General features: G+C 37.5%; 1 protein-coding gene across 2 annotated transcripts in view; it reads left to right on the top strand.

Annotated features, from left to right (window-relative positions):
* Positions 1–21,879, top strand: part of LOC107598165 (pleckstrin homology domain-containing family M member 3-like) — a 37,998-nt gene that overhangs the window by 13,867 nt on the left and 2,252 nt on the right. Inside the window, exons 4-7 of one of the 2 annotated variants that reach the window (XM_016289440.1) lie at positions 2,365–2,510; positions 2,662–2,855; positions 9,014–9,077; positions 19,370–19,527. In XM_016289440.1, coding sequence (XP_016144926.1) covers positions 2,365–2,510; positions 2,662–2,855; positions 9,014–9,077; positions 19,370–19,527 — 562 coding nt within the window. Of the gene's footprint in view, positions 1–2,364; positions 2,511–2,661; positions 2,856–3,696; positions 3,831–9,013; positions 9,078–19,369; positions 19,528–21,879 lie in introns of those variants that run through there. The other variant, XM_016289441.1, reaches the window with a different exon arrangement.

Raw genomic sequence — 21,879 nt, 5'->3', positions numbered from 1 at the left:
CCTTCAGTGGCTAAAGAATCGGAAGTCTCACATATTCAACAAAAATGTTTTACTTCTGCATTGCAAAGTAGACACGGATACATCTGACTATAACTGGCCCTAAAAGAGATTATGCACAGTGTGTTATTTAGTCCTTTAAAATCAGTTTTACGCATTGTGTTATGTTTAATTGGACAGACCGATGAAGACATCTACTAACTTGAATTTGAATGTTGTTGTCCATATATTCTCATTTTTATTCCAGAGCATGTGACATATGTGAGCTGTTAGTTGCTGGCTCTTCTGTGATGTTATACAGAAACTATGCTTTGGAAGCCGGTTGAATGCATACAAACATTGCCATCAAGTTTTAGAGTCACTGTTTCTCCTTTAATTTCTTGCAAAAAAATTTTTGTTTTTCTTTTGCTGAAAAGCACGGCCTCAACTAGCTCTCTCTTAATAACGGTCTCTGTAGTATGAGCGCTATACAACGATTTACTATTTTTGGAAAAAGGTGGTATTTGTGGGTTTACGCTCTGCTTGTATGCTGATTACAAGGCAGCTCTGACACACTTCACCCTGCTGCATGGTCTGAGGTTCAGCCCAAATATCAGGCACCCATCAGCTGTGGCATGGGGGACACCACCTCTGACTTTTTATAGTCTGGGGTCCCTGCCCCTAAAAACCTCAAGTTTACATTGGCAGCACAGTGCAGCGCATGATGTTAGTGCCTCAGCTATAGAACAACCCATTATATATTGGTTTGGAAATGGAATAGAGTGAATTTTCTTTTCTTGTTCCAAAATGGCAGTATTCCTTGGCGACGTATTGTGCAAGAGTCTTGTTCACAGAAATAACATTTGCCCAGTTTTTGAAAAATTTATTTTATTTTGCATCCAAAATGGCTAAATATGACACAGTTCTCCTTTAAAATTTCTTAGGGCAGTGCAACAATGTTGCAGGACATGCATAATGTTAATGCCATCATCAAATTATATAGTTAGATTCTTTAAAAAACATGAAACCGTCCAATCTTACCGACCACAAACATTTGAAAGGTAGTTTACATATTACTGTTCATTTTTTTATTCCTTATTTATTCTTATTCTATTCATATATTTAAAATATATGTAATATTTACATTTACAATATTAAATATGTAATGAATTTATGGTAATTTGCTGATACAGTCATTTGTCACAGGCAGCACTAGTCTGTGTCAAGCATGTCTGAATTGGAATATAACGTTGTTCAGTTTATGTGAACTACTCATTTATTTTTTTTGTGGTTTCCAACCCCAACAGCATGTGTACCCATTCACTGTAATTTGTTTGGAAAGAGCAGTGTGAACACATTCTGCTCAACATCTCCTTTTGAACTGCACAAGTGAAAGAACATTACAGGAATACGGCTGAGTAAATGATGCCAGAACTGTAATTTATGGGTGAACTAACTGTTTTAAATCTGATGGTAAATGATGTAATTTTGCTTACATTCAGGGATGCACGTACATCATCGCTGTTTTAGGCTTGGCCCTTTTCAGCCAGCTAACAATGCATCAAAAATAGACCTACAGCGTTGCCTGTAAACACTGTAATCAGTGTCTCCCTTTACAGATATTTGTTTTCTGATTTGTTTTGTTCTCTCTATCCTACCTCCCATCTTGTCCACATTTCTTCTTCTCCCTATGAAGTGTATAGCTGACGCTACGCTCCACCGAAAAGATTGTACTAGTCTATATCCGTCTGTGCCTGTTCCTTTCATTCTTTTTATTCTTTGAACGTCCACACTGTCCCGGCTCTGGTTCTCCCAGATGGTTAGGATAAGGGACACCTGCCATGTTCACAATCACCTGTTTTGGCTCCTTTGGGATAAGCCTTTTGCTGGAGTGCCCTCTGAACTGTTTGAAGACAACTTGAACAACGATTACAAGACAAAGCAATGCACTTTCAGGAGATATCTTGTATTAAATGTGCTCCGGATTTATGCCTGTTCAGTACTAAGAAGCATTTAGATTCTTTCTGTTGTGTCTGGACGGCTAAAAACACCAATTTTTTTTTTTTTTTTTTTAGTTTGGGTTTTTATCAGTGACTCAATCGCTGCCTTTTGTGCAGTACAAATCTTTTGAACCCTCTGGATCATCAGTAATATTTATCTGTGTTTAGCCAGGGTTGTGTAGTAAACCTTGACATATCAGTACACAACCCAAACAAACTGATCACCTTCTGCTAATGATGCTCAAATTTGAACAGGGTCATGCCCTCATCAGTAGATTAGGTGGTTATTAATGTTGTCTTTAACCCAGAGTTGATCTCTCCTGTCCCAGGTTTGATTTGTGTTGTTTGAGGTTCTTCCTTTTTATTGTTGCTTTGTTTTTCCATTTAGGATGTCAGAGGCCAGTGGGTCTGTCACGGTGCGAGGCCAAAGTTTGCTCTTACAGCGGTTGGTACTACTGCCCAGGTTGTCACCAGGACAACCTCTTCCTCATACCTGCTCGTCTGCTGCACAACTGGGACACTAACAAACACAAGGTATGTGTACAGACATATAAACCCCAATCCATACCTTCAGTATCAGTTAATAATTCTGTAAGTTTCCTTGGTGAGTTCAGAAATCAGCTTTTGCACCAACCAACAAAACAAACAATGCATTATAATTAACAACACTGTTTTTGTGGCTCAGGTGTCAAAACAAGCAAAAGAGTTTCTGGAGTTTGTTTATGAGGAGCCCCTGTTAGATGTCCAGCAGTTGAACCCGTGTCTGTATGTGCATTGCGAGGCGTTGGCGGCCGTTCTCAAACTGAGACAGCAGCTCCAGTCTCTCAGGGCTTACCTCTTCAGCTGTCGGGCCACAGTGGCAGAAGACCTCCGCCGCAGGTGAGCGATGCCAAAGAGCAGGAACAGGAAAGGCAGGGTTAGTGAAACTGATCTCAAATTGGACCAATGTATAAGTGAGTTTGTTTCTCACCTATTTAAAAAGGGGTTACGGTAATGCAAACAAATTAAAATCTACTATGGTTTATTAATGTGACCAAATTTATATATTAAAAAAACAACCATGGAGCAAGAGCAAAACTCATTTGGAAGACTGTAGAAATAACAGGTTGTTTCATCTTTACCTTTATATGTTTGCTTTTTTCCCATATAAGAGATTGTATTGTTGTTTGTAACATCAAAACTGTTGGAGTTAGAAAGTCAGTAAGATAAGGTATGCTCAGAAATATTTCATTGATATCAGTGCATGAGTGTATAAATATTTCCTAGTTAATTTTTTTTTTTTAGTAGTCCAGTGTTTCTGATTACATTGTTTGATTTAGGCCAGCAGGGACACACACTGAGCTTTTCCTCTTGTAAGATGGCACTGGAAGTGAATATACTGTGGAACAACATAAATATTTGTGAAGTCTTGCAAGGCACATCAAATAGTTGATGACTGCTGCTGGTTGCATCTGTTTGTTAGTTTTTGCACTGCCAGTATGTACAATTGAGATAGATTGGTTGTAATATATGTATTAAGCATGTAGCACTAACAAAGTATGGATTTTTAGATGCTATTTCAAGGAATGCATTTGCAGTTGCTGGGAGTAAGATCCTTATGCAGATCTTTAGTGGATTCCTAAGGGCCAGGTTCAGCAGGAATTTGAAGGAGCTGTGTTTATGCGAAGGTTTCGGCACTAAAAGGCTTGTCTATGTGATGAATGCTTCATGCTCTTACCAGGGTCAGTGTGGAGACCACGAGATTGAGCTAGAAGGCCATACACATTCACACCATGAGAGACGAACACTTGTACAGCTCTGTGATGAAATATCACATAATGGAAAGCTACCACCAGCTTTTCCCCAAAAAATGGCTCCCCTCCTTTTATATTGACAGTTAATCATCAAAAAAAGACAACTGTTTACTTAATTTAGAGTTAAGTGAAAGTTTATATTTAGATTCTTAAAGGGAGAGTTCACACACAAATGTAAATTTTGTGAAAATGTACTCACCCTCATGTCATTCTAAACTTGTATTACAATCTTTATATATACTGTAAATGTTATTTTGAACTACTTTTTTTTCAGGAATCTATGATGAATAGAAAGTATCATGGTTTCCACAAATATTTAAGCAGCACAACTGTTTTCAACATTGATAATTTTTTTTCTAATATTACTGTATATACTGCATTTTTGATCAAATAAATGCAGCCTTGTTGAGCAAAAAATAAAAATTTTCCAAACTTTTGACTGGTAGTATATGCTGTATATGATCAAACTGTTTTTGTCCATACAATGAAAGACAGTAGGGTCTAAAACAACTTTGGACCCCATTGTGTTCCACAAAAGAAGTTAAGTTTGTATATGTAAATATATGTTTGTTATAGGGTGAGTAAATTATCACAAATGTTTCATTTTTGGGTAAACTAAGAGGAAACTACAGTTTTCTTTCTCCTAGTGTCCATGAAACACATCTTTGGATTGACCGTTCTTTTTGTGGTAAACTAATTTCCATCTTTTTCTATTGAAATAAAGTACGGCATGACAAAAACGTTCAAATAAAAAAAAAACTTCAGATGTTGACTTAATGGTGTTGCTAATGCATTCTTAGCTACATGTTCAGAACACTGTTTGTTGTTTGAATCACTGAATTATTGAATGGGCCAGTACCCTTTCCTATGTATTGGCTCCTTTGAACTCCATGGTGACGTAGAAGCGGGATAGCCGTTTGAAGTCCAGACATGAGGGCTCTAGCAAAGCGAACCTCAGTTTGAACTGAAAATCCTCTCTGAGGTTCATCTCCTTGGAGCGGTCCCAGCTGCCTACTGAGTGGTGACTTTATCTGGCCGCTGTGTTTACGGGGTGCAGCAGCGGTGACCCTAGCAGGAGGCAGCGCTAGAGGGGTAGTGTTTATGTCCAGTCTATTAGCAGGCATCGGGCTAATGCTTCGCTTTTCCAAACAGTGTAGGATTGATGAGGGTGGTGGCGCTAAAATATTACCTTAGCCATTCATTGCACAGCCGGGCGCTCATCAGCGGTTGTGAAGAGGCCCACGAGTGTTTACACTAAGCCACAGAGAGAAGGGTGGGAGCTGTCACAGTCCACACCGTTGAGCCTGATCTAATGCACCTCACTGATCCACACACATGCTTACTACTTTTGTCTGTACCTTTTATTCGTTTTCCCTCATGTCTGGGATTGGGAAATGAGAACCAGTTGAAATTGATGGATAGTCCATTTCCAGAACTATTATGAGCCAGATCTTTTTAGTGATCCAAAACCACACAGGACAGCCAGTGTAGTTCAGTTGATTCCCAAATGAATGACTCTTATAAACCAGTTCTTTTTGTGAATCAAACACATACACCTTACTGTGTTTTGTTGTGCTTAAGACTTGACACTTACATTTAAATTCAGTCATCATTTACTCACCCTCAAGTTGTTACAAACCTGTATGAATTTCTGAATAAATGAAGGAAATATGAAATTTACACTACCGATCAAAAGATTGTTGTTGGTAATGTCTTAATGTAGTGTTGTCAAAAGTACTGATGTCTGTACTTACATTTTAAAAATGTGTCGATACCAGCATTTCCCGCTAGCATTTTGAGCGCTGTTGTGCGGACCCTTAAATAGCTCTGATTGGCCATTGTGTTCACTCGCTCAACAGATACGTCTGTGATTGGCTACAATGATTTCAGCGGATCCCTAATATATCTGCTCATAGACGGATTCGCTGATAGATGCTCAAAATGTTTGCGGGAAATGCTGGTATCGTCACATTTTTAAAATTTCAGTACCGGCATCTGTACTTTTGACAACACCATCTTAACGTCTTATAAACTAAAGTCTTAAAGCTTACTCTGGCTGCATTTATTTGATCAAAAAAAATTGTAATACTGTAATATTGTGAAATATTATTACAATTTCAAATGGCTGTTTTAAATCATGTGTTGGCAAAGGTGAATTTCCAGCTGCCATTACTCCAGTCTTCGGTGTCACATCATCAGAAGTCATTCTAATATACTGATTTGGTGCTCAAGAAACATTTCTTATTATTATCAGTGTTGTGCTGATTAATATTTGTGTGTTTTTTCTGGGTTCTTTTAATATATAGTTCAAAAGAAAAGCATTATTTATATATATATATATATATATATATATATATTTTATTATTATTATTGGAACAATATAAATATGTATATTTTAATATGTAGTTAAGGACATGGATTGCTTGTCACTTAAAACATCAGTGAAAAGGAGTAAATGAACCTTTTGCAATTATTGCTTTACATTTATTCATTAACAAACCAGAACCATTAATTCCTTATGTTTTTCCCAAGCCTTATAATTTTCTTCCACAGAATGGTGTCTGTTCATTTGTTGAAATACTTGGTAGTAAAAAATTAGCACAATTCTCTAAGTAACAGCTACAAGAAGTCTGTTTACTTAAATATGGTGCCTTCAAACTTTACTTCTTTGTCTGCTTTTGATCAATCACCGACTGCAGCATATCCTATAGTTTCTCTGCCTTAAAAGAGTACTTATCCACAGGTGGTTGAGAGAAAGATGTCTCCATAACCAGAAGTAAATGAACACCCAAAGAGACCCAGGTTTCTTTTCACACACTGTCCTGACTTGAACAAGCTTTACAAAGGCTGGCAAATCAGAGTAACAACACATCCGCAGGGATTAAGTTCGGATTTCATCTTGTCATACAGAAGATAGCGCATTATACCATGGAATCTTGTCAGTGCAGTATCTTTTCTTTGTCAGCCTTCCTAAGATGTTCAGTAATACCTCACTTGTTATATCAGATTTGTGGGTATGTAAAGCTTTGAGCTCTGTGGTTTCCAGACCCTTTATTAAGGCATTCATACCTCTCTAAGACCGCAAATCTGTCAGGTGTGATCTGTAAACACTTCAGTGGAAAATTCTTTATTATTAATTATGATTACTTAATAATAGTCCTATTAATAATTCTAAAAAATAAATATTTTGGGGAAAATTTAGTTATATAGCCGAATTGAGATAATTTTGATAAATACGTTTAAAACAAATTTTTTAATGAGTTCACAGTTTTTTTTACTGACATTCAGCTGTATGTGTAGATTTACTAAAGAGCCAACTCAAAAGAACCATTGGTTCAGGAAAAGACAATGTTTACTTGGTCTGTTTTTGATTCACACACACACAAAAAAAATTGGTTAATGAGAATAATTTGTTTGGTAATCAAACTACTCTTGTCATGCTGAATGATTTTGATTCACTAAAAAGAACCAGCTCAAAAGATTCATTTGTTTTGGAATTAGTTGGACTACACTGGTTGTGCTGTGTGATTTTGATTCACTAAAAAAAAAGACATACAAGTAATTTGTTCAACAGTCAAACTACGCTGTTCGAACACTTTGCGCTATAGATTTAGTAGTGATGTTTTCATTTTCCTTTTTTCCTTAATGAGTTGAAAGAACACATACAAATGATCTGACCCGTCTGAGAACAGTACAACATGATCAAGACAGCACATTTACACTCATTTTGGGTTTTAATGCATATATTTCTTAAACCTCAAACAACGCATGACAGCTATTGATAAAGTATAATTTTTGACGTGCCTTACGTCAAACACGCAACAAAGCAGCTGTCATCAGCTCTATTTGTACTAATGACACCTGCTGCAACTCTTGTCTATTGACCCTTAAGCTTTCCATAAACAAATGAAAAGAGATTTCATCCCCAGCTTAGTAAACATCCCACCCCCTGCCTCCATGACTCAGTTTAGACTTAGATTAGCATCGTAATGATGACTTGGCCTAATGAGGCCTGAGGGACGAGCTGTGAATTGGGCTGTTTGGAGAACCGCCATGCTTCTCTTCAACCAGTAATGAGATTATGGCAGTGAATGAGAAAACTGGAGCTTCACCACAATCCCCAAAGCTGAAAACTGAGGTGATGTCCAATGAGCCACAAATGCATTTGGGCCACATGCATCAACACAAACTATTTTAAATCATATGTGACTTTGTATACATAATATAATAGCTACATTTACTCCTAAATGCCCCATTATAGCTCAGAACTACCCAGCATACTTTCCTCCCATGTCATAATGCCATAAATTTCCGCTCTCATGTCTTTTAGCTGTGTTTGTGGCCTGTAAGCCTGTCTTTAATTGCCAGCATCTGTCTGATGGCCTGCTAATGATGGACCCAAGCCACTGAGGAAGCGGAGTGGATGAACTATTAGTGGACAGGAGTAAAGATGCATCGGTTTCCAGTGCCAGACTACTTAATCAAACCAATTTTCCAGCCTGAAAAAAAGACTCAATCCTGTTGAAGTAGTCAGCTATATTGTGTCTACGCCAATAGCATTGTCTGAATGTATGAATGTCTGAAAGTGCATTTCCAATGAGGATCATTTCATTAGAAGGAATCGTCTGTTCTGTTTGCTTAGTTGTCAGTGGATATTATGGACTAACTATTCATGTGGTGAAAGATGAGATCAATAACTTCCGATATCTCCCAGTTTTTCATTTTGTTTGCTTCTCGTAACCGCATATCCTCTCTTTCTCCTTATCTCAGTGTGCCTGTTACTTTCCCCGTCCCCTCTTTTCTGGATAATTCTGTGGGCCCTTGAGTTTGTAATGTGAGCAGGCGTGGGTGAATGAGAGAGGGAAAGAGCGAGTGTAGGCTCATGGGAGGAGAGAGGTGAAGAGGGCCATAATAGCCAGCCAGATGGAGGGAGAGAGAGAGAGAGACAGAGCCGCTCCACTTCACCTATAATAAGGGGTAGTGCTTTTAAATGCCTATTTTACAGCCTTTTTCCAATTCAATTTAATTAACCCCTATTTCCAAGCAATTTGGTCCCATGTTGTCATGGTTACGGAGACGGGATGACAGGATACTAGCGTTCCACCTGAAATGGATCTGTATGTATATGTGTGCAGGCTAATGCAGTTATTTTTCTACAGATATGTGCAGGCTCAGTTATGACTCGAGGTAACATTCATATGCATTTCACACTAATGTGATTTTTTTTTCTTGCCGTCTTTGCAGGATCTTTCCGAGAGAATACCTGTTACAGCATGTGCACCTTTACTCACTGGCAGATCTGCAGCAGGTAGTTTTATCTCTTTCCTGTATTAAAGGGGTCATATGATGCAATTTCAAGTTTTCCTTTCTCTTTGGAGTGTTACAAGCTGATTGTGCATAGATAAGATCCCTGAAGTTGCAAAGACTAAAGTCTCAAAACCAAAGAGATATTCTTTATCAAAGTTAAGACTCTGCCACACCCCCCTAAAACGGCTCGTTCTAACACACCCCCACATATCTACATCACTATGTGGAAATATTTGCGTAATGCCGCCCAAATGTGCACGCAAAGAAAGAAGGCGTGGTTTCAGTAACCGCAGTTAGTGTTGAAGCAGCCATATCAGGGAGACGCTGTGTGTTTCTAGGCGAAAGCAAAAGCACTTTATTTGGCCTTCCGAAAGTAGATGCATTTAGGAGTCTTTAAGATGACTTACAACAGAACAGCAATGCATTTTATGGACGACCGTTTCGTGAACCTAGGAGAGGAGGTAATTCTGACTTTGCTATGACAATCTGGCGCTTCTGAATCAGCTACTGTTTTGTTATTAGTTTAAGTATTTGCTATTGACTGTTAAAATATGGAGTTTTGCGCATCGTGTGTGTGTGTGCGTGTGTGTGTGTGTGTGTGTGTGTGTGTGTGAGAGAGCGAGAGAGAGAGAGACAGGGTCACATCACAGTGGCGTAAGCTGTCTTAACCGTGGCTTGTCTCCATTCTCCTTTCGGGCTTGAACTGATGGTAAAACTAATTACATTATTTGCTGTCTTTACATTTATTTTGAAAGATGAAGCTCGCGATTATGGTAAGGGTAATGGTATGGTACATTTCCGACGCGTGCTTGTGGTGTTCGGCCAATCACAATGCACTGGGTCAGCTGGCCAATCAGAGCAGACTGCGCTTGTCGGAAGGAGGGACTTTGTAGAAACGAAGCGTTTGAGAGTATCAAATGTACGTTGATAAAGTACAGTATTTGAAAAATAATGTGTTTTTTTAACATTAAATCATGTCAGTATATTCTGTTACATCAAATACACAAAATAATGATCTTTAAAAAAGCATCATATGACCCCTTTAACATTTAACAGTTTTTCTTTAAACACATATATAGTAGGCTCACACAGCATTTTGTCATGCTTATTCATGATTGTTTCGTGCTATGTGAGATAATCTATGAAATTCTGCTGAATGGAGTACAACTCTGAAAAATGTTTTACCATTTGAGCTGAGAGTGCGCAAATTAACAAAGATTTCATAAATGAACATGTAGGATGTATAGAATGTTGAAGGATTTCAAACTCTGTCAACACATAACAGTTGCTCCAAAAAGTATTAAAATGTAATGTCATTGCATTAGATACAAAATATCAATCCAAATGGCATTAACAAGCAAATTATAGCAGGCCTTTTTTTTAAATTTATTTATTTATTTATTTTTTGCTTATGCATGAAGTCAGTTCTCATTCATTTCACATCACACAAGTTGTCCTAGCATAGTAACCACAGATATTCATCACTGTAACTATTAATATGATCAAATAACAATATATTTTTCTCTGCGTGTTTAAAGGATTAGTTCACTTCCAGAATAAAAATTTCCTGATAATTTACTCACCCCCATGTCATTCGAGATGTTCATGTCTTTCTTTCTTCAGTCGCAAAGAAATTAAGGTTTTTGAGGAAAACATTCCAGGATTTTTCTCCATATAATAGACTTCAGTGGGAACCAACGGGCTGAAGGTCCAAATTGCAGTTTCAGTGCAGCTTCAAAGGGCTCTACACGATCCCAGCAGAGGAATAAGGGTCTTATCTAGTGAAATGACCAGTCATTTTCTAAAAAATAAATAAACATTTTTATACTTTTTAATCACAAATGCTCATCTTGCACTAACTCGACCTCACGCATTACGTAATCACGTTGCAAGGTCACGTGTGATGTAGGCGGAACCACCAACCCAGTGTTTGCAAAGTGAATGTGCAAAAAAAGTCAAGCACCCTTTACAAAAAAAGGTAAAACAACGATGACTATTTTGAAGTTGGAGCAAAAAATGAGATGGAGTTTTTCGCCCTATCCTGCATGAATTTGCGGATGCGCAATGCAGAACTAGTGCAAGACGTGCATTTCTGGTTAAAAAGTATATAATTTTTTTTTTTTAGAAAATTACCAATCGTTTCACTAGATAAGACCCTTATTCCTCTGCTGGGATCGTGTAGAGCCCTTTGAAGCTGCATTGAAACTGCAATCTGGACTTTCAACCCGTTGGGCACCATTGAAGTCCATTATATGGAGAAAAACCCTGAAATGTTTATTCTGGAAGTGAACTAATCCTTTAAAAGTGTACACTTTTTTTTTTCTTCCAAAAACAAGCTAGTCTTTTGAACTTTCTATTCATCAAAGTATTACAAAAAATGTATCATGGTTTCCACAAACATATTAAGCAACAGTTGTTTTCAATAATAAGAAATGTTACTTGAGCACAAAATCAGCATATTAGGATTATTTATGATGGGTCATATGACACTGGCGAATTGTTTGCTGAAAATACCATCAAAATAAAATAAACATGTTTTTTGAAATGTTATTTTGTGCTTGTTGTGACAGCATTGTTGACAGTGAATGTCACTTGTTTTAATATTTAGTTTTTTAATGGAATGACATTCATACATTTTTGTGTGGCTGATGTGTTAATATCTTTTTCTGGGTCATTGTTTGTTCACATACCTCCTCGATCCACCTGATTGTGATAAAAGACTTCATCGCATTCACACACACAGAGACACACCTGTAGCACACATCAACACCATGTGCAGTGTCTGTTCAGTGTCATCTGGCAGTGGGAGTTGAGAGGCTGTGAAAGTGAACTTTTCACACCCTTCCTCTCGTAACCCTGATGTTCAGAGTGTCACTGTAGATCTATGTGCAATGACACATAGTGTCAGTGTCAATGACACACTAACCTTCTGCTTTTCACTTAGTGTTGTGAATCCATCTATAATATGTTTAACAGGGTTTCTGCAGGTCTTAAAGAGAAAAAAAAATTCCCTTCCACAAATTAAGGCCTTAAAAGGTTTTAAATCTAAGCAGAAAGTCTTAAATTCATAAAGTAATTGCATTAAATGTTGCATGCACTGCAAAATAATGTTTTTGTCAGCATTTTTGTCTTGTTTTCCGATACAAATATCTAAACAACTTTAAATCAAGATACATTTACTTGATGCAGAGTGAAGATGTGAATTGTTTTTGGAGAAAATAAGTAACTTTAAAACAAGAACAAGCATCTGTCGATGACGTATCTGATTTAAGTTGATTTCTCTGAGCCCATTGGCAGATATTTGTCCTTTTTTAAATCATAAATTCACGTTACTTTGATAACTTTCCCAGAAAACATCTTAATTTAAGATTTTTTTAGAAATTTGCACTGAAAAACAAGACAAAAAATACTTAGAAGGATCATTTTTGTGCAGTGTGATCAGAAGGTACATTAAAAGTTTTTTGTATTGGAGATTGGTTGAAAGTTGTGCTGCCAATACAACTCACTGTGTTCTCTTTAGACATTTATATTTAGAGAACATGTTGACATATTGTGTTCCCTTTAATTTGTTCCTTGAATTTTCTTTAATTGGTCTTAAAGAGGTCTTAAGAAGTCCTAAATTTACTTTCATAAAACCTGCAGAAACCCTGGTTAACGGCTCATATTTTGATCAATTTTAATTAATTTGCTCCTGTTTTTGTCTTATTGTACCATCAACTTTTTTCTCTTCTCACAGTCTTCGTTAAAATGTTTAATTGAACTAAAATAAAAAAATGGACATGCTTGAATTAACTTACATGCTTGAAATAACTATATAACTATAATAAATATAGGAAACCATGATCTCATCTCTATTTCTCTCTCTCCTTTCCTCATTCTGCACCCCGTTTCTCCATAGCCCCCTGTTACCATGCCTGAATTTTTGTCATTCTTCTGTTTCTTAGGAATGACCCCTGCCCTTATTTTTCTGTTGCTCTCAGAACATCTATTCTCCTGTCCCACATCCCCTCTCCCTTCTGTCTCCTGGTGGGAGGCTGGGGTCCCTCTCCACCCCTTGTTCCCCCCACCCAGCTAACTAATTACTGCCATTCAGGAGCAACAGGCAGAAAAACAAAGCGTGACAGTCCTGCCTCTGCTTCCATTCCATTCTATTCTTCCCCAACATCCCAATGCCTGACACTGCCTCTCTGCCATTTTTTTTCACATGTCTTTTACATTCTACATGTCAATTACAGTGTCTTTTTTATTTCATTAATAGCAAATTTTATTTATGTATTCATTTATTTTTAATCAATTCAGTTGATAAATAATGTTTAAATATTTTATTTATTTATTTATATGATATTTTTTATTTTTGTCACAAAACAAAGCAGTCTCTTTAAACCTCAAACCCCATGTAAGACCAGTTGTAATAGGGATGCTTTCTCTCTCTTTTCCCAGGGCTCTGATGAACAGTCTTGCTCAGTATTGGGTCTGTGGGTCTTAAAACCGAGTACAGTGTTACAAACACAGTCCGGGTGTAAAAAAAAAAAACTCTTTAAAAGTGCATAATATTGTTTTCTTTTGTATTGTTTATTTTAAATTGGTTATCTGTCACAATACTTTGTCTCGTGTTTGCATCTTTGAAGGGAAACGACACAGTTCTCTGTGGTTCTTAAATGCTCTCAAAACTGTCAGTACTTTGTCCCTCCTCTTCTCGTGTACTTCTTATACATGGCATTCGCCGCAAGGCCTTTATGCTGTCTCCCCCACTGGCCCAAATTTGAGGCATTTCCCATTCATGTCACATTACTTTCCCTTTCAGCTTCTTAATTGGCTTACCTTATTAAGGAGCCATTTTCTTTTAGTGTTGCTACTTAATGCCGGTTCCTCCACAGCTCTGGAATGCTCGCCCTCCGTGTCGAGGTCACTGAATGCTGAACTATCTCCAGCAAGTCTCCAAACACTATAGACTAAAACCAAATGCTCTCCCCATTTAGTTTGAACAATTAGCACAGAGTTTTGGGCAGTCGTCTTTTAAAAAAAATAACCCCGTTGACAATATTTGCCTGCGTAAGACTTGCCCAGAAGCCAGCTTTGTTTGGCCACAGCCTTTTGTTTTATATCTCCACTGAAAGAGTAAGAAAAGTTTAATTGGAGCACTGAAAAGTATGAGTGCAATAAATGCTAATTGTATTGTATGTGTTGTACCGAAGGCAACAGCGTTGGTCTTGCCAACAGTATGCACTTCATTGAGCTCAGGCGGCAACGTTCCGGTCCTCGGAAGTTACATATCAGAATCTGAAGGAATTCTTCCTCACCAAGAGAAAATTCGTCTTTCAATATATCCATAAAACCATCATGCTTCAAGGGTACCTACATGGCACCTGGTCTACTGTGACCAAAACATTCACAGACTTAAACTACTTCAGTCTGTGTGCATTGAATTTATTTAATATACGAGTTTCACAATTTGAGTTGAATTACTGAAATAATTAAACTTTTCCACGACATTCTAATTTATTGAGATGCACCTGTATATGTTGAAACGTAATGCTGTTTCTCTCGTGCCCACTTCATACGATACCCTGGCAGGCCTCGCACACGCTGGTTGTAATCCTGTTTTGCGAGGCCCTGGCAGGGAGGGTGTTATCCAAACAGAGCTCACACTCTTTTTATCCATCTAATCTGGGCCCTTTCTCTGCCGTTTAATGGAGCAGGCGAGGACATTAGGGCCAGGGTTGAGGAGGGGATGAAGAAGTAGGCGCTAAACTGTGGTTTTAGTGGATTAAACAGCTAACGACAATGCACATGCAAGACAGGAGCAAAAGGTGGGAGATTTGGGGGGAGTTGATTTGGCAGACATCACCCATGCTCCACACAATAGCCCATAATTTAAAATATAAGAAATATAATCCCTCACATAGGAACTGCAATCCAAATGACTATAAAATATCCCCCTATAAATACTACAAAACATAGCCCTATAATAAAAATTATTAAAAAGCCCCCCAAAATGATGTAACCATTTCAAAACACAGGAATATTCAATGATCACAAACCTGACTCATCTTTAACCATATTTTCAAATGTAGCTTAAACTGTGCAAAAGTAGGACACTGTATAATATTACTTGGTAAATTATTCCAGTTATTAACAGCTCTTGCAGAACAAGCTAAATGACCAAAATCAGTAACCCTAAAATGTGCTTCAATCACCTCATAGCGAAGCTCTTGTTTGTCTTATATTTTCAGTACACAAAGAAACATGTTTTTAAGGGTAAGGGTGAGGGTGCAAGGTTATTAACAATTTTGTACATTAAACAATTTTAAAACAATAAAACTGTCAAAAATAAAAATAAAAATTACTTTTTGATTATAAAACTTTTGATATCTATTAGGTTTCTTGTCAAATATTTTTAAAGCATTTTTATATAAGGTATATAACAGTCTAAGAGTAGATTTTCCTGCTTGTGACCATGAAGTAATACAATAGGAGAAATTGGAAAAAAATCAAAGAATGCAAAAAGTCTCTTGCAGGTTTTTTTTTTTTTTACAAATTTACAATTTATAAGTTGAGGTGTCACTGCACACACTATTTTAATTACTGTAACTCATTTGAAATCAGTTGAACTTGTCTAGCAGTTCATGCATACATTCTCACTTTCACTATTCTGTCAGTAACTCTCTTCAACAGCCCTCTAGCTCTTCACAGTCCCTCCCCATCAAGCCTGGTGCAAGCGTATTCACTGTTTTGCTCACCGTGCCTGCTAAATTATTGAAATATTTAATTACTCCCTCTGCCAGCATTGATCGAGGGGAGTATATATCATCTTTACCAAAGGACGGCAAGTGTGCTCACCCCACCGCTTTGATTGGTGGCTTGCAACGTTTCCTTAATGGCTTGCTATATTACTCCTCCACATGGGAAAAGGCAGGGTATTGCCTTCAGGCTTCTGTCAGCCCAGTCAGAGAAAAATAGGGCTATCTGAACTGAAAGCTACTTGATGGATGGATGGTTAAGGGCTCTCCTGGTACCTCTACTGAGAAAGCCTGCCAACAGCATCACCTCTATGTTCATTGGGCAATGACAGTGACCGCTTTATAGCAGTGTGGGTCTTTCTGCCTTGAGTCCCTTTGGCTTGTACAGTGCTTTGGTGGAATGTGAAGAATTTTTTTTTTAGTTTTATTATTTTCTTTTTTTTTATTCATTTTCTTTATTTTTATATATTTTTATTTAAATGATCTAGACAAGCTACCTTTAAAGGCACTATATGAAAAATAAAGATGATGATTATCATTATAATTATTATTATTTGTGAGCATGGTGTTGTGACATAAAAAAATCTGTCAAATAGTCAAATTTTGACTATTTGGCTTAGAGTACAATACATGGTACCCAGTTGATTCCATGTACTAAAATTAGGTATTAATGTGCAAATGCAAGAAATGTACACTTTTTGGCAAACAACCCTCCAATATAACCTTACAAACCAAGTTTAAGTAACTAAACATGATCCGGCAACTTTATCCATGGCTATAGAGTCTAGATTCCCTGTTCCCACAAAAAACTTCCCCTTTTCAACCCATTCTCCCCGTTCATGCTGCGTATGTGTGTGTGCGCGCATGCGTGTCTTTCGTGGGAGACCATGGTGGTCCTTCCTTTCTTTCTTTTCCTTCGAGCCCTCACATCCCACCCTCCGAAGCTCTCCTCTCTGCTCCACTGTCCCCTCTTCTCCTCCTCCATTCTTTTGCTGGCTCCTTGTGGAAGGGCTGAAGAATGCTGGCAGGCCCTTTAATTGGTGTGCTGCAGTGCTGCCAGGTGTAGCCACTTGTCTCTGCCCCCTTGGTGAATATGCACTGGAGGTCTAGGCCCCTTCCCCTGTCTCATTCAGCTGCCCACAATACGCTTTCAAAGACAGGCCGATTTTTAACTACTCTGGCCGATAAATGGCATTCACATATTATTTTTTTGCAAACAGTCTCCCAAAAGGAATTACCCCACCCTAGAGCCGAAGCCAACCCCCCACTCTCTAAGTATTCATTAGTTTTCATGTGGATTCCTGATGTGATGTCTTTTTTTTTTTTTTTTTGTACTTGGCTCCCATTGTAACATGTTCTTAAGTGTTTGTCCAGTCACTGAAATTTTCAGATAAACCTCTAACTGTTAACAGGAGGATTACTGTCCATTTGATAATGGAATTTATTTTTTATTTTTGCATTGACATTTTGAACCTGTTCCTCTCTCATAGCTGTTGAACACATTTGGTGAAACCAATTTGCTAGCTGAATTGCTTAGGTCACGTTTTACACTTCCCTAGGTTCCTCCTCCATGCTTTTCCGTCCCATTTCGGAGCATGTTTAAAGCTTATAAGTTGACCTGCAAAGAATCTGCACCTGCAAAATGTTCCCAGATAGTTCCACAGACCTCAAACTATCATCTTTCACAAAGTTGTACACATCCTCTGTTCCTTCGCATGTTTGTTTATGAATGTTTTGGTGAATTTGCATCAGCCTTCTGCTACAAATAAAAGTGTGGAATTCTGTTTAACACATTTTGCCAAATTTAAATTAAATGCATTATACCGGTAGAAATTTGTCAGTCAGTTGAGATTTTAGGCTTATTGCATTTATCAGGGCTCCAGACTGCACCTAAAACGGTCGCATTTGCGAGTGATATTTTTGCTGAGATTGCCATGGCGTCTATATAAATTTACATTTTATGACTTAAAAATTTGCATGTAATGCCTTTTTTTTCCTGCATGATGTGCAATCACATCTTTTGTTATGTTGACATAAACCACAAAGACGATAAGCATCAAAGTTTTAGTTGGAAAAAAAACGTTCATCTCTGCCGAACACCAGCGTTGACGGCACACCTGCTAAAAGGAGCTCCAGTTGTGACCGCACAAGAGCAATAAAAAATTACGGAGCTTTTAAAATTCGGCCATATTCATAACAAAATTTGTTACGTTAATTTTACGTTATTATAACGTTATTTTATTTCGAATTCATATTTTATTCTTTAGCGCCTCAGTTCAAGCGGCACGTGAACCCATCATATCTTTCTCTTTACTACTATAGTAGGAAATAAACATGAATAGACATCAGTGTTATAAGATACAGTAGAACTTACTGAAATTTCTCATGTAATCGCTCATTCAGTGTTTTAAACTGCGGAAAACGTGTAAAGCTTGTAAACAATGCCACGTAACAATACATTTACCTCAGAATAACCATTCAGCGTCCATAAGCTCATTAGTCAGCTAGAAATAACAACTATAAAGAGGCCCATTTTGCTAAATGTATGCACTATATTACATATTCATATTTTTACTTAACCTGCTGTCTACATAAGAAAGAATGCAAGGAGCTAAAGATAAAATTCAACACCTCCTATATAATTGCATGTTACTAATGAATAAAAACAGACTGGATGTGTGCAAAGACGTATTACAACATTTATAGGATGCATTGAGGAGGAGCCCAAACTACACTCAATGGCCAAGTGATGCTGACATAGTTATAGTCCGTGATATTGGCACAGAATCTGTGTAATAAACGATTATTTGTGACTGTATATAGTTTTGAAGTTGGAAAAGATGTTTAGCTCCTTCTTTAAGTGAATCTTAGTTCCCAGAACATCTACAAGATGAATTAAAATGCTGATGCTGTAAAAGGAGGGGAGACATATTAACACATGACAGTATGACTGAAATGTTAAAGTTTAAAAAAAGGAAAAAAAACACGTTTATTCTGTGGCACTTAATCAATAATAATTTGTCACCTAATTTTGTTGCTTATAGGAGCCAATGGCTCCTTAAAGGAGTAGTTCACTTCCAGAACAAAAATGTACAGATAATGTGCTCACCAGCTTGTCATCCAGGATGTTCATGTCTTTCTTTCTTCAGTTGTTAAGAAATAGTTTTTTGAGGAAAACATTTTGGGATTTCTCTCCATATAATGGACTTCTATGGTGCCCCCGAGTTTGAACTTCCAAAATGCAGTTTAAAATCAGCTTCAAAGGGCTCTAAATGATCCCAGCCGAGGAAGAAGTGTCTAATCTAGCAAAACGATCGGTTATGTTCTAAAACATTTTTACAATTTATATACTTTTAAACCTCAAACGCTCGTCTTGTCTAGCTCTGCGTGAACTGTTTTTTTCAATGTTATCTAAAACGCTGGCATCGTAACAACCATATTTCCAGCAGAAATAACTATATTGTGATGTATAGTTCTTGTGGAATACAGCGACACATGTTTTAGTCATATCACCCACCTCTACACTCTTGTAATGTCTTTCTCTTTCTTGCAGGTCATAGATGGAAAGCTTGCTCCCTTCCTCTCTAAGGTGATCAAGTTTGCCAGCTCTCATGTCTATAGCTGTAGTCTGTGCCGGGAGAAGGGCTTCATCTGTGAGCTTTGCCACACTGGCCAGGTCATCTATCCCTTCCAGGAGAATGCCACCAAAAGGTGAGACCTGTAGCCACTGTTTCACCTCTAAATGTCTCATGTTCTTTAACGTCTATGAAAGCAGAGATACAATGGCCCAAGTACAAGTAACTTAATTTTCTGAGCAATTTTTTGTACTAATTAGTCTCAAGGTTTTTAGTGAATGTGTGAACACACTTTCCCTCAAGGACAGGTGTCCTAGCAGAGAAATCACAGGCGTACATCAAAGATTTTCTTCATCACTGATGATGATGATGGTATTGGTAATCCCACACCAGTTGTCTGTCAAATGGTCCGCAGCTCATTGCTAATGATTGTCCAGCCCCTGTCACGTGTTAGTCACACCCAGCGGGCGGTGGATTGAGGTGTGATGGTGTAGTGATAGGCCACCCTGTGTAAGGGGACAGTTAATCCTTCGAGCATCTCAGCTTTTTTCAGCATGCTGTGTGCGGTCCGCTTATGGCCTGCAGCTGATAAACCGCTCTCTGGTCTTCATACCATCAGTGTGACTAGAATCTCTCGGACTCTCCAGCGAAGTGGAGTACAGTTCCCAGAACAGATGCTGCTGTTTAAACATAGCTACTCACACAGCAACACTGATAAAGCCTCAGTGATGATTGGTTAGGGCTGCTACAGTTAAAGTTCTGCATTTTAAAATGAAATTTTACCTTCTTTCATATTAAAATGTTTCATATTTTTTTCTGTTCTGAGTGATTTTCTGGATTTGAAAAAGAACCACATTTGTTGATCATGGAAAAAAAATCTTTTGAAACTATTAGTAAAAAAATCAATACATATTATATATATATTTAAATTAATAATGCATATAAAGTGTATATACACACATATATTTGCACAACGTAGCAAAGGACTGAATGCTTGAAGATATTAATTACATGTAATTATATAAATCGAATTGCTGCATTACTGTTAGTAGATATCGATTCACTGATAGATCCATTCAGGTCTGTCCAAGCGGTTTGAATGTGTCGGTTAGTACAGCTGGATCCAGGTGTTGCACTAACTGCTTCACTGTTTAGTTTATCCAGAATTTTATGGGTGTGTTTGTGTGCACTTCATGTTGTATTTGTAACGGTACATGCTCAATAGGACACAAGCCTGTGGTCATAGGAGCAGAAGGTGTCTCCACACCCCACCGTAAAACCATTAATTTCACAAACCACCACCACACCTCTCTGATGAGCAAGTACACCATAGCCCTTATGGCTTTGGATCCTTACTGTTGGAAAGAATTATTTATTTATAGAAACCGATTTAAAATAGACATCCTGTCAGCTAGTATTATCTTGTTAGCATGGTTTAGGTTTTATTCATGTTGGGCGTGCTTCAAATTGTAAGACTTTTTCAGCTCTGGTCATCTGTTTAACTGATAGTTCTCTATAAATAGGAAATCGTATTTAGAGTTTTTAAAATGTTAATCAAAAACAAGGCTTTTAATGCTTTTGTGCAAAGCATTAACCACTTTCAGGAATAGACCACCAGTAGTTCTTCTGGTTAGTATGGCACAACCTCTTGGCCAACAGTGATCTTGGGTTTTGGTCTTGGCTTGGCAGCCCAAAAACTTTAACCACTGTGCTACTACCACCCATGATGGTGCACAGAAAGAAGTTGTTTCTCTTTAGAGGACTGAGGAACCCTTGAGCTTCTAATTGTTCTAGTAAAATGTGTGTATGTGGATGTGTATGTGTGTATGTGTGTATGTGTGTATGTGTGTATGTGTGTGTGTGTGTGTGTGTGTGTGTGTATGTGTATGTGTATGTGTGTGTGTGTGTGTGTGTGTGTGTGTGTGTGTGTGTGTGTGTGTGTGTGTGTGTGTAGGCGCGTAGGCTCATTGTTTTGGGTCATTAAGCTTTTTTTTTTTTTTTTTAATCAAGGATACATTAAATTAATAAATGTGACATACATTGTTACAAAATATTTCTATTTCAAATTAATGCTGTTTTGAACTTTGTTCATCAAAGAATCTTGAAAAAAATGTATCACGGTTTAAAAAATATTAATTGTTTTTAACATTGATAATAATATTAAGAAGAAATGTTTGAGCACTAAATTAGCATAATAGAATGATTTCTGAGAATCATGTGACACTAAAGACTAAAGTAATGTCTGCTGAAGTGGAATAATATTTAACAATATTACTGTTTTTAATGTACTTCAATCAAACAAATGCAGTGAGCATAAAATAATTATTGCATTAAAAAAAACAAATAAATTGTACTGACCCTTAAAGGGGTCATATGATGCTATTTCCATTTTTCCTTTCTCTTTGGAGTGTTACAAGCTCTTGGTGCATAAAGAAGATCTGTAAAGTTGCAAAGACTAAAGTCTCAAATCCAAAGAGATATTCTTTAT

The sequence above is a fragment of the Sinocyclocheilus grahami genome, unplaced genomic scaffold, assembly GCF_001515645.1.
Source record: "Sinocyclocheilus grahami isolate Dianchi unplaced genomic scaffold, SAMN03320097.WGS_v1.1 scaffold246.1, whole genome shotgun sequence".
Taxonomy (NCBI): Eukaryota; Metazoa; Chordata; class Actinopteri; order Cypriniformes; family Cyprinidae; genus Sinocyclocheilus; species Sinocyclocheilus grahami.
The sequence above is the reverse complement of the archived record's forward strand: the minus strand, read 5'-3'. Positions and strand labels throughout refer to the sequence as shown.